Source organism: Odontomachus brunneus, unplaced genomic scaffold (genome assembly GCF_010583005.1).
Source record: "Odontomachus brunneus isolate Ranch 3 - 2012 unplaced genomic scaffold, Obru_v1 Obru_scaffold_102, whole genome shotgun sequence".
NCBI classification, from domain to species: domain Eukaryota; kingdom Metazoa; phylum Arthropoda; class Insecta; order Hymenoptera; family Formicidae; genus Odontomachus; species Odontomachus brunneus.
Genome location: NW_022639552.1, coordinates 1,024,046 through 1,037,502, shown reverse-complemented (window position 1 = coordinate 1,037,502; position 13,457 = coordinate 1,024,046). Strand labels below are relative to the sequence as shown.

Sequence of the window (13,457 nt, the reverse complement as noted above, 5' to 3'; positions counted from 1 at the left end):
GAGAGGAGAGAGAGAGAGAGAGAGAGAGAGAGAGAGAGAGAGAGAGAGAGAGAGCGAAGGAGAGAAAGACAACGAAGAAAGAGGCGAAGCTCAAAGAGCGCAGGCAGAGAAAGAACATGGAGAAGGAAGAAAAGAAGCAGAGCGAGGAAAGTGGCGTGCTTCTGCAACCCGTTCCGCGGAAAAGTGTGCGTGGCGAACGAGTCTTCCCTGGCGTGCAGCTCGTGGGCTTGATATACGTTGTCAGTCTCCTAGACGAGCCGGCCGGCGCAGATAGGCCTAATGGTTAACGAGCGCTCGTTCGCCGAGACAGATCGTCGACCTTCGATCGCCGCTCGCTCGCTCGCTCGCGCGCGCGCGCCGCCGCCGCCATCCCCACGGTACCCCCCATTCTTTTTTGCGAACCTCGCCCTCTCGCGGGAAGATACGCTCGGATGGCCGGTCGCTCCACTACCTCGTAGCCTATATAGATACCAACCACTGGCTTCCCTTCGGTAGCCCGTCTGGTTTTTTGGTAGCAGTTCGCCAGAGTCCTACCGCCACCGCGGCGAGCCTGTCTGCCCTGAGGCCGCTCTTCCCTTCCGAGGCGCAGGAACGCCGGATGGACGGCCGGTAGGGATGGACGCGAGTCGCGTTTGCGCTTCTCTTGGCCTCTCCTCCGATGCACTTTGCGCTCTCTCCTCTCGCCGATTATTTCCGTCTCACTTGACGGCGCGCATTGTCGTTTGGGCCGGGCAGAAATAGTGGTCGGTGACGCGAGAAGGTGCTGTGTCAAGCGCCCTTACCGTTCACGTGCGTGTGTACGTGAACGCTTTGTGAACACTTGAGCACGAGTCGTTCAACGACAAAGCGACAGCAGATACGCGAGATCCTCGCAAGATTCAAAGGTGGACGCCTCTTTGTAAATTTCACTCTTTGTCATTACTGCGCAATGCATCTATCATTTTCTACAGCTGACAAAGAGAGAGAGAGTGTATATGTGTGTGTAAAATGTTCTGCAGTATATTTCTACTTTTTCCGGAATTTACTTTTTTCCCTTCAATGGCACGGCACATACACACCTAATTGAGTATTCGTTGATTCTCTATGAAGAGAGAACGTGAAGCTCGCGCGCCGACCATACCCATTGCTGCGGTGGCGCAGCGGCCAGTATATGGGCAGATCGTGCGGGAGAGAAAGATCAAGCGTTCCACCCACGCCCACGTCTCAACCTGTTCTGTTTCTCCCGTCGAGCCGCGGTTACAGGTGCCTCCCCGAGGGCATTCCTGCTGGAATTCTTCACCGATGATCCTCACACCGCTCTCTCTCTCTCTCTCTCCCGCGAATTCATATCCTCGAATCATCGCGCGCGCGCACTCACGTATCAAATCTTTCAAACCGCACGACTTCGGAACAATAACTCACATCATAGATATCTCGCGTGTGTGTCCTTAATCGAAAACAATCCGTCTTCCACAAAGGAGAATCAAATTTGCACTGCCAAGTCATCGTTCCACACTACTTTCTCACATTCGAGTCGCGAATTTATCCAGTTTTTGGATCTTGGAGCTTTCGCACGGATCGTTCGAATTTTAAGGATTTTACAATCTCAGATAAACTTTTATCATTACATGAGACAATCGCGATGATTGAAACTTCACGATACATTTAATTACATTTTTGAAGTCAATATATTGTATTAAATTGATTATTAAATTTACATCATACACAATAATTTTTTTTGTTTTATTCTCTTGATGTATTGAACAACAAATTTGCACTCAAGCATTCATATTCCATTGTGCATAATTATTCTTAATAATAATAATCATGATCATTTCGATCATTCTTTTAAAATATTTCTTTCATCATTCTATGCGATAAATATGAATATGAATCACTCGTAAGCGATGCAACTTTTGCGAATCGAGCAGAGTCGCTGCCAAATTATACCTGTTTATCCTTATCGAATCCTGAATGATTCTCGATTCCTCGAGAGCTGAAATTATCCGCAGTCTCAAATCCTCCGTTACTATTGCCACTGCAATTATCGAATTACTGCCATGCGACAGAGGCGGAACCTCTTGCGCTTGACAAGTCCAGCTTGATAACTCGCGTTAAAGGACGACAAAGGAGAAAAAAGCGGTAATGATCGGACCGCCGGAATCTTATCGAATCACGCGCGGCATCTCGCCGGGAATATCGCCGCAGGATCCCAGAAAGGTGCGCTCCTCGTGGATCCCGCAGGTGGGAACAAGGGAGCGACTCGCGAGGTAGCGAATGAGTACGCCCACACTGTCCTCCTCCTCGGGGACCTGTTCTCGGCATTTACGTTCTGACATCTTTTCACTCCGTTTACGAGTCCCCTTTACGTTTTACGACCGATCATCGAGGCCCTTTCTCTCCGCGATTGGCGGCGGCTCAGGGTAGGGAACGGCGCCGGGAAGAATAAAAGGACAGCCACTGTGGCGAGGAAGAAAAGGCACGCCGAGGACCGCCAAACAAGAGCGAGCCTCCTCGCCTCTGCGATCGAGATAGGGCGACCAGCTCTTAATCAGCCAATTTCGGGATATCGGCTCTAACAAATCGGGACACCGTCAAAAAAGTCGGGATTTTTCATTAGTTACAAAGTACTTTATAATATTGATTTATGTTTATATCCCTCTTTCTTGAATGAATATAAAACATAGCTGCGTTATTAATTTTCTAAATAGATAGGTTGAATATATTAGTCACACATAAGTAAAATGTTCGTTCATTGTTAAGTTAGCATCAAACAATCAACGGAACATAGAGGCTTTTATTATTTTTTTAATGTAAATCATTAGTGTCTAGAGAAATAAAATTTTTAAAATGAAAAGACAATTAGCAACGGAAAAAGCAATGAAAAGACGTTTTTCTTATCGCATAAATAATACGCAATAATAAAATTTTATATTATCTATTTTACTTTATGTTATAAAGCGGGAAAATGACGTTTCGTTTATGATGCTTTCGGAGCGCCTCTATACAGATTCGAAAATTGGGACGTCCCGCAAAATTCAGAATGGTTTGTTCATCACTCTCGATTGAAATGATGTTTCACCGAACAAACGTTCAGCGTTCGAGCGGTTTGTCGCGTGTCCACTGCTCTTTCTCTTTCTCTATCTGTCTGTTTCTTTAACAACGCGGTTTCGCAAACGGGCCAACGCGTGCAAGTGTATCCTCGTTGTATGAATAGACAACGTAAACACAACTTTTGTTAAGGTGACATCTAGCCAAACACTCGAGAAACAGGCAGCAGGCGCACGCGCTTCTCTTTTTCTTTCACTTCGCGTCGCAAAAGTGTCATATCGCTGATAAAAAGAACCAATGGTCGGTGCGTTAATATTCATCCCGCTCCTCTCAAGTGAACAGCATAAACAGACTTTCGAGCGCATAAAGCAGTTTTTTGCGTGCTCCGAGGCGCGACAGCAACGACGAGTCCTTATTCTAGAATCCCGAGAACGCCCCGTGGTGCAAAGTTGAAGGACGCACGTGGACTGGAATCAGTCGCGGATTCAGTCGCATTAAGTAAGTCACGCGGCTGCGCGAGCCATTTGAACGTCGCCGCCTCGCGTCGCGTCGGAGTCCGCTGCAGCTCTGCCGGTGCATCGCCGGGCCAGAGGAATTCGCGTGCCACTCCGTCAGCGGATTTCTCAGTATTGTTCGGCGGAGATAGTAGGTAGCGCACATAGAGAATTTTATAAAAATTGCTATAGGACTTTATGACGCCCCGAGGAATAAACGGACATTCTCTGCAGTAAAATTCATTTCATATAAATGTTGCTTACACTTTAGAAACTGAAATGCGTTACCAAAACACTTGTCAAAAGAAATGTTTTACTGACACGGATAGAATCCTAAAGCTACAATGTGTTCTTTGGTTTCTATTTCTTTCTCTTTATTCTATTCTGACTTAAACTTTAAGCCTTTTAAGCCTTAAGCCCTAAGCCCTAAGCCTTAAGCCCTAAGCCTTAAGTTTGATTTAGAATGTGCTCTTTGTTTCTTGTTATTTTCTCTTTCTGATTAAATTTTGAGCCTTTAATTAGAAAAAGATAAAAAATGAGAAATAGGAAACGAAAATTATATTATAGATGAGGCTTTAAGCCAGAAAAAGACAGAGAATTAGAAACAGGAAGCAAAGAGCACATTAAGTAGATTAAGTTTGAATCTCTCAACTAAAATTCATCTATTATTATTTTTTTTTTTATATCCGTTGGAAAATTGTCCGTGGCACTAAATATTTAGCAATATCTGCAAACACAGATCCCGTTACTAATTATTAATTTGGCTTTAATTTGGATGAGCGCCACAGAGAAGTCTTTTTGCTAACAAATAGTTGTTACAAATAGTTCAGACTCCGTCTCTGTCATTTATATTAATAAAAAATACAATATCGCGAGGTTTGTTAGTCATTTGTCCATTTCAGCTAATTTCTCGTGTCTAGGTAATATTCGCTGTGTGACTGCAAAACGATTTTTTTGGGGCGAGATCCACTTAACGCTGCGAATGCTCCGAGGCACTCTATAGATCGATCAATCTTTCTTTACGTGCTCCAAAGCATTTGCAAATCCAAAGCATTTGCAGACCCAAACAGATCGTACCCTTTGAGCGTATGTTTTTAGCGAAATCTGTCATATTCTCTGACAAGATAAACCTTACCGATAGTCCATTATCGGACTACTAAAAACAGTAAAATTGCGAAGAATTTATAGGAAAGAAAAAACTATAATATTCTCTCCGTGTAGCAGTAGCGGGACCGTACCGAAGAGATCGGTCTCGAAACGGCGAATGTCCGTCGCGAACGCGTCGGTATGCGGCGGCGACGGCGGCGGTGGTGGTGCATGCTCTCCGCAGCCGCTGGAAAACCGTTGTACAGCGGCTCGTCTTGAGCCGTCTGCGACGCGACGTCCCACGTTTTTCCGAGAAGCCGAGTAGAATCTCTATTCTACGACCGTGACGAGCTATTGAGACCGAGGGCGCACCCGCAACCGAGATTATACGCGCTTCTGGCGCCGAGAAACCGTCGTCGTCGTCGTCGTCGTCGTGATGCCGAGAGCCGCAAAATGTGCTGATTTCGCGAGACAGAAATGTCGTGCCTCGACTCGTGTACTTCGCACACGTGAGGAGGCGGAAGATCCTGACTTTGACTTTAAACTCCCTCGTTTGTTTGGCACGCGTACACTTCGAGAGCTTGATTGGCTAATTATCTCCGCTATTTTGAGAAAAATGCATCGCAGTAGTTAGCGCGAATAAGTCGATATTCAATGCCGTGTTGATTTGAATATGGTAATGCAACAACATAAATATACATGGCAGAAGAGAAAATATCTGTGCAGCATATGTAATTATTAATAAACAATAATTTATATTCGAATAATCCTACTCCGTACGTGTATAATATGTTATTAAATTATTAGTTAGATTTATGAGCACATAAGTATGTTTATTTTCTAAAGAAATCATTATTTTCCCGAAGATTTATTTCTGTAGATTTCTTGCAGTGAAATTTCGCTTGGAAAATACAACGAACTTGAATGCGAATGATTCTGCATTCACGTAAATTTTCTATTCCGAATCGTCTGAGTGAACATAAGTGAAATCGTTGAGTGAATAAAGGAACGTTTTTCCTAATTTTGGTTCACTTCTGGTGAACAAATTAAGGCCAGTACAGAAAAATTAATATTGCCACATTTTTTTTCTCATAAAAACTGAGAATAGAATAGATACGAATCAAAATCGTTCTAGTCATATCAATAGCAATTAGGTCATTGTAAGTTTGAATAAGACATTTGCGCGATTTGAGTGACAGTATTTTTACTCTCGATATATGATATAACGATTTGAGAACTCACGCTGGCGGGCGCTTTTGCTAGGGAAGATCGTGAATTTCAAACGTTGAGCAGTGCGTAATTAATCGTGCCCGATGCGAGGTCACGAGCAACGTCGCGTCGCGGATAAGTGATTGCGTCGATCCTTTAGGATCCTTTAGGATCTCGTCGGTCCCCTCCTGATAAGCATGACCGATAAACGGGGTCTCCCGCGATAAGTCGCAGGCGCTGCTCGGCACGGTGGACGGACACCGGCCGAGGCAACGGAAATTCGCCCACGCCGAAAAAGAGGGCCCAAGTTTAAACGCCAGTCATCGCGACTGTACGGCCCGTTTGATTCATACGCTCGTGCGTGCTCGCGCGATTTAAATTTCAAATATTCAGCGGGATACACCTCTCGAGTTACACCGCGCGCGCGGTCTTATGACAAAGTGCCGTTGTCACGTCGGACAAGACGGGCGGTGTGGGGGGTCCGGAGTGTGGTGAATTAAAATAAATAATAAGAGATTCCGCGCGCGCTTTCGCCCACCGTTTCGTGGGAACTGGCACGTCTGAAAATTCGACAGTCGTTTCGTCGACGACGACGACGACAATGACGACGTCGTTTATTATTATTCACCTGTCACTTCGTTATCGCGAATCCCAACGACTGGCGGACGGCTTCGCCGGCGCTCACGATTGATCTCAGCGCGTCGGAAAGCGCTCCCTTGGTCGGCGCTTTATGGAGACACCGGAATTAATTCGTCGGCCTTCCTCTCGCCCGCCGATAAACTTCCCCGTCGGTCGCATCGTTGTCATTAAGCCCGTACGTCGCCTATATCTACGAAGTGGGCGAGGTCCTCATCGGGAGTATCGAGAGGAAGTGCCGTTAGTCGCGGAACAGCCGAAACACAACCGTGCCGCCGTCGCCGATAATCAGCTCGAGCGAGCGCGATCTCGCCGGGAGAGAGAAAGAGAAAAGGACAGAAGGAGAGACCTTTCTCTTTCTCTCTCTCTCTCTCTCTCTCTCTCTCTCTCTCTCTCTCTCTCTCGGCTCTTAATGGCGGCCGCGGCGTTAATGACAAATGGACGGCCGATATCGTCATGGCGTAAAAACGCGACGAATATTCTAATCGCGTCTCGTTACGACAACTCGCCGCTTTTTCATCGTTTCCTTCGACCTCCACGAGACCCCCGTTACTCCGGGATCGCCGCTCGTTCCGAGAGACGAGTCTCGGTTCGCGGTGCACACCTGCCGGCTAGCTGGCTTTGCGCACCGCCGATACCTGTTGTCTCTCTTTCTCTCTCTCGTCGGGATCGGTAAGACGGCGAGATTTTTACGCGAACGATCGCCCGGACTGACGTTTAATCGCTTTCAACGCAATCCGAACGTTCCGACAGTGTAGCGCGCTCGTAATAAATCGTTCGTGATTCTTTTCGCTTTTCCTTTTTTTAACTTCGACTCTTTGCTCGTTAACCTGTTCGCTTTTGTCGTACGCCGTAACCGCCGTGATAATGACAGCCCGGATACATAAATTTCGCGCAATGTGCCGTTTCGCGACTATGACGTTCCATTTTCTCTGCGATTTATATTTATTGCGGGGGGCAGAGATTACTTTATCGACAGATATTCGGGAATTCATTTCAAGAAAATTATCAAGTGAACATCTTTGAATTTTGTGCATACGTAATGAAGTAGTATATTTACATAAAAAAATAATTTGTTAATTATTTTTGTGCGGAAATGACGCCATTTTCTGGCCACTACCTGTAGCTCACTCACGTCTCTCTGGTTTGCACGATTTATGTTTGCGATAACAATCCCATCAAGAAAACGAAAATAGTTTCTTATAAAATAGTATTATAAAATAGTGTTGTAGTTTCCCGATTTTTGTTTTAGCTCTTTTTCTAACAAAATAAAAAAGTGAATTTTAACAAATAGCTTAATTTCTTCTTTGAAATGAATCGAAAACTCTGTTGCTTATGTGGGAATAAAAATTCGAGCCCGAAAGATTATAACTATTATTTATAAGAAATTTTTTTCATTTTTCTTCTTTGAACTATTAAACATATTCATTTCATAAACATATTCCTCTAAATAAATTTCCAAATATTGTTACTTTTTATATCTAAAGAAGAAATTCGTTCTTCTTTAAGTCTGTTAGCGTATGTACTCTTTTTGCAAAACGATTTATTTCAAAGCACGTGATGAATTCTATTTTATATTATACCGCCACAGTCTTGTTCCATCTCTTTTCTTAATCCCCTCTAACCATTTCGCGATGGTGTAGTTTCCTACGGAATTGTGTCTCTATGTATATGAGCATAGCAGTTGACTTAACTACAAAATAATAATATTTTATAATATGCGAACGAAATGATATCAAATTCGATTACAACAAAGTTGATCTCGAATTCGAACTGTCACTCGGTCACGACATTATCGTTATTAGGTTGCAGCTGCAGCTAATAACGCCGTAAATAACATCGTGTATCATTACGGAAACGCCGTCTATTAGCACCTCACGCCGCCCACATAAGTCACCAGGTAAATTACTGTCATTGACGATCCGGCGTTGTTAACAACAACGTTATGTCAGCGCAATACCATCTGAGCCAACGACTCTGTTTTTCCCGCGGCAGCCTGTAATCGAGGGTGATTTTTCGCGGAAAATTAATTTACGACCCGCTCACAGGGTATCGTATGTCTTGTGAGCTGAGGTCGAACGGCGAGTTTTTCATGAAATCATATAACGTGATCGAAGAACCTGATCTCGCGCGGAACGAGTCGAAGGCGCGCGTGGCGTTGTATTATTGCAAATAAAATGCGCACATCGGCCGAATAACCGCAATGCCGTCGTTGTTCTCTGTTTCAGGACGAAGTGGGAGGTAGCACGGTGCTAGTCGAGGGTGTCGTAGGTGGCATAAGGGGCCCAGGCGGCGGGTGCCGCGCATCCTCGATGACGATGGCCGAGAGCGCCGTGGAGGACGCCGCAGCCGCGCCCCCGGGTCCGGCCAAGCCGCCACCGCCGTCCTGTACCAACAACAACACCCTCGCGGCGACGGCCAACCGCAACCACCGGAACCCGCGCAAGAAGCGGAGGCGGCTCGAGCAGGTGGTGGACACGCTGCAGGCCCACCGTAGCTCGCCGTCCGAAGGCGAGGTGCTCAAATTCGAGGGTAGCGCGCCCGCGTCTGAAGAGGAGGACGTCTTCGGCTCGCCCAGGTCGTCGTCGTCGCGCTCAGCCGCGGACACCACCTCTATGATCGGCCAGTTGGCCGTGAGGCTCAAGGACGTGGAGTCGATCACGTCGACGGAGGAGGACCCGCTCAACGAGAGCGGCGCCCAGCACCACCACCATCAGCCCCACCGATCTTATCGTTACTCGTACCACCCGCACCATCACCGACATCGTTACTCGCCGTACCAGAACAATCACCGGCTGCCCAAGTATCCCGACTGCGTGTGCGCCCAATGTTCGTCGCAGTCGCTCACGTCGATGATGTTGCCGTCGGCGACGTCGTTGCAGACACCGTTATCGCGGCCCGGCTTCTCGTCCTACAGCAGCATATGCGGCGCGTACAGCAGCATATTCGAGCAATACATGAATAGCAAGTACCTGTCGTCGAGCGACACCTTCCGCGGTCGCAGTCACTCCGATTCGGACGTCGTGCCCAGGTGGGGCGATGACAGGCTGCCCGGCTCATCCACCTCCTCTTCCTCCGTCGTTGTCGGCCACCCGCCGCGTAGCGGCTCCCTCGAGAGCGACGGCACGAGTCCTCAGGAGTCACCGTTGGACCTTTCCATGAAGAACCTGATGCAGTCGGCGGCAGCAGCAGCAGCCGCCGCCGCAGCGGTCTCCGCCAGGTCGCCGGCGCTCCAGCTCTTGCCACCCGGCATCGTGACGCGAGGTTCGGTCAGTGTGCCGGTGGTTAGGGGCGACGTCGCCTCGCCGACCACCAAGGAGACCGTCGCGGTGCGATACAACCTGGAGGTGTTGCCGGTGGTCGAGGAGATGGCGCCTGGTGCGGACGTGGCTTATGTGTGCCCCGAGTGCGGGCAAATGTTCAGTCTTCACGATCGTCTGGCGAAACACATGGCGTCTAGGCATCGCAGGCAAGGTCTGCACGACGCGTCCGCCAAGGCGTACCTCTGCGACGTCTGTCAAAGGAGCTTCGCCCGCTCGGACATGCTCACTAGGCACATGAGACTTCACACAGGCGTGAAGCCGTATACCTGCCGGGTCTGCCGGCAGGTATTCAGCAGATCCGACCACCTCAGCACCCATCAGCGCACGCACACCGGTGAGAAGCCGTACAAGTGCCCGCAATGCGCCTACGCGGCCTGCCGCAGGGACATGATCACTAGGCATCTCAAGACTCACAATAGGTGCGCGGAGGGACCTACTCCCAAGACCGAGCCCGGTCTGCTCGCCGCCGAGGAGTGCCCCACCTTCGGCCAGAACATGGCCGCACCCTCGGCGATCATCAAGGCCGAATGACGACGGCCGGCCGGATGACCCTGGCTGTACTCCAACCTGAGGTCCCAGCGAGGACACCGCGGTAAGATCGATCGGGGCTCCTCGGGAAGCCGCGATCGAGCTCGGTCGAGCCATCGCGGCAGCAACGCCACGAGGGAACGAGGCCGCCGTTCGGCGGCGACCTGCGCGACGGCTGCGACGGCCGTATGTTAGGACTTACTTTCCAAGAGATCGCGACGTCGCGCCGGACGGATCGGTAGACGGGCATTTGTTTCGCTGTCGGAATTCGAGTTCGCGGGAATCCCTAGGATGTTGAAGCGGCTGTTTTCAGCGGAGAAAGTTGTTCCGTGACTCTTGGAAAACTCGTGAATCTGATTGAACATGATACACACTCCTTGCCCCAATTAAATTCGCCAATTTCACAACAGCAGTAGCAGTTTGCGCAGCAGTTTTCTCCGCTGAACGCACCTGAGACCGATACACGTTGCACTGCAACTCCAGGTGTGTTATTTTTAAACGCATGTAAGCGTGTTACATGCTGATGTTCTTTTTACACGTTTCTTGCGGCTTCAAATCACGTCATTTAACGCCTGAGACGCGTACATTATAATTTAATGCGTTTAAACGCGTGGAACGGTGAGAGACGTGTAAAAAGAGACTCAGCCAAAATAACACACTTGGATGTGTAGTATTGGGACGACGCGTTTTCTCGCGCGATACAATACGCTCTCCAATTTCACTCTTTCGCTGCGACGAGTCTCGAGAGAATGTTAAAAGTGCTCTTGGTGAAGAATTATTTATTGCACGTGTACACTAAGTGCCGTATGTGCCGTCGCACTCGTTGGAGACGGAATTACTGCGAATCCAAGTGTGTTATTTTAACTGAATTCTCCTTTGCACGTTTCTTTCAAATCACATCGTCTGGCACGTTTAAACGTATAAGATTATAATTCATACGCATTAAACGTGCCGCATAACGTGATTTAAAAGCACAAGAATCGTGCAGAAAAAGCCTCGGTCAATTTAAACGCATTTAAAAATAAACACGTTTGGATTCGCAATGGTCTCCGAAAATTTCCATTCGTACGCGACGACATCTGGACATTCGTATGTCACGATTGTTGATTAATGTTGCATTTGACAAGCCAACGACGTTGCGAGTACTTTCTCGCTTCACGCATAGTAAATTTGTCTTTCACACAACGGCTGTTTCTGAATACAAATATTTCTGATCTGAATAATATCTAAATCTAATATCTAAATTCTTATTTCCTGGAATAATCGACAGTCGCAAGATACCCGAATATTCAGATGCGGCGCGTAAGAGTGGAAATTCCCAAGAGTGTTGGACCGACGTTTGCTATTGTATAATTGTTCAAATATATTCCTTTCCTCTTCGTTCGTGATACGCTCTAAAATCCGCAGCCAAACTGAGAGACGCGAGTGAGACTTTTACGTTCTGTCGCGTCAAATTTTCTTAAAAGTCCACAAATCCCTTTCCCGTGCAATTCTTGCCAGCGAAAGAGTTAAATTCGCGACGTCGGGGATTCATCACGACAAGTTACGGACGAGAATGGAAGAGCCGAGGCTCCCGTGAATGCTAGATCGTGTTACTTGCAACAATGAAAAAAGAAAAGGAACAATCGATTTCTCGTCCGACGATCCTCCAGATCTCCTAGGGATTATCCCGTTGTATCGCCCACACAGCGAGCAGTGCTAAACAGTATTATTGTACTTCCTCTTCGAGCCCCGTTTCCTCTTGATTCCGCTCCCGCGACTCGCGTACTCTTAACGGCCGAAATTCGCGAAACGTTTCACCGGCATTCGTTTGTACCGGCCGTGGGACGGTCCGACAACAGCGTCGTCTCGCCATAAAATAAAAGCTTTTGTTGTGCCGATGAACGATCAACAGGCGTCGACGAGGACGCTTCGAGATCGAGATACTCGAGGTATTGGCTCATCAGCGAGCTGTCTCGCTTCAAACCTTTGCACCCCTTACACGGTGTTCTCATGTTGAATTTTGCGTCATCTTCTTGTCGCTTTCTCATCGCTGCTGTTCACTTTGACGTGCGGTAATCAACGTCGACGGCTGTTCTCGGACATTTCATGACCGTGGTTGTTGCAAAATGATGTATACACATATCGCTCCTCTTATCCTCCGCTCTCTCGTTCTCGATGCATAAAGTTAAGACACGCAAACGACAAAGTAAAGCATTCCTGCTCGGCCGCGCTCCAGGCAGGCGCGGGTACGACGCACGACGAAGGATACGTGAAGGGGCTTACGAGGTGCTTCACCGCACTCGTTACACTCAAAAAAGGGACGTTTTGCTGGTCCAAGTATAACTACAAGTATCAGTTTGTCGCTGTTTTATGTCTGTTAGAAAATTGTCTATGGCATGTAAAATTAACAGCAGCAGCATTCCAATAATGTCTGCGACCAAAGGACCATGTGTAAAGTGGGCGGATTTTGACCTGAAAAATGTAACATAAGTTGTAACATGTGATGTTACGTTTTGGGGTCGCTGAGTATGATGATAAAAATGGAAATTCGTCTCAAAGTTAAAATGTTATTTCTAATGGTAATTCGATCAGTGACGATGTTGTTCCGATATCATTTATGATATAGTGCTTTAGTTTCGTAACTTTTTTTGAAGAAAACTGAGGAATCTTTTCAAGATGAAACGCCTCGAAAATGTTAAATCTAACATAGCGAAGTTGATGTGATATAAAAACTAAAAAAGATAGTAAATTTTCTTATTTGAAGAATCTTGAGGCTCGTTAGAGACGCGACTGTATATATTGCGCAGTTTTGAGGATATTGAAATGATTGATGGTGGACTTCCATACCACTTCACAGGTTTTACTAAAGAAAAGGAAAATTCAGCATTTCAGATAAAGAAATTTAGCATTTCCTTAATTTTCAATGAAAGACAGTTATGAAACCTGAGTTATATTATACAAGTAATGAAATAATTGGAACAAAATTGTCACTAACCGAGTTATTATTAAGAATGGCTTATTTCGATCCCTTTAAGGCAAATTTTTACTTTCTCACGGGTAAAAATGGCGGATAAGAATGTTACCATCGGCGACCCAGAAAACGTAAGATTACATATATATATATATATATATATATATATATATATATATATATATATATATATATATA

At 46.8% G+C, this 13,457-nt stretch overlaps 1 protein-coding gene across 7 annotated transcripts in view; it reads left to right on the top strand.

Annotated features, from left to right (window-relative positions):
* Nucleotides 1-13,450, top strand: part of LOC116848944 (early growth response protein 1) — a 239,157-nt gene extending 225,707 nt beyond the window's left edge. For all 7 annotated transcript variants that reach the window (XM_032825601.1, XM_032825599.1, XM_032825598.1 and 4 more), the window contains one exon: nucleotides 8,684-13,450. In XM_032825601.1, coding sequence (XP_032681492.1) covers nucleotides 8,768-10,309 — 1,542 coding nt within the window. In that variant the 5' untranslated portion in view covers nucleotides 8,684-8,767 and the 3' untranslated portion in view covers nucleotides 10,310-13,450. The remainder of the gene's footprint in view (nucleotides 1-8,683) is intronic.
* The last annotated feature ends 7 nt before the right edge of the window (nucleotides 13,451-13,457 follow it).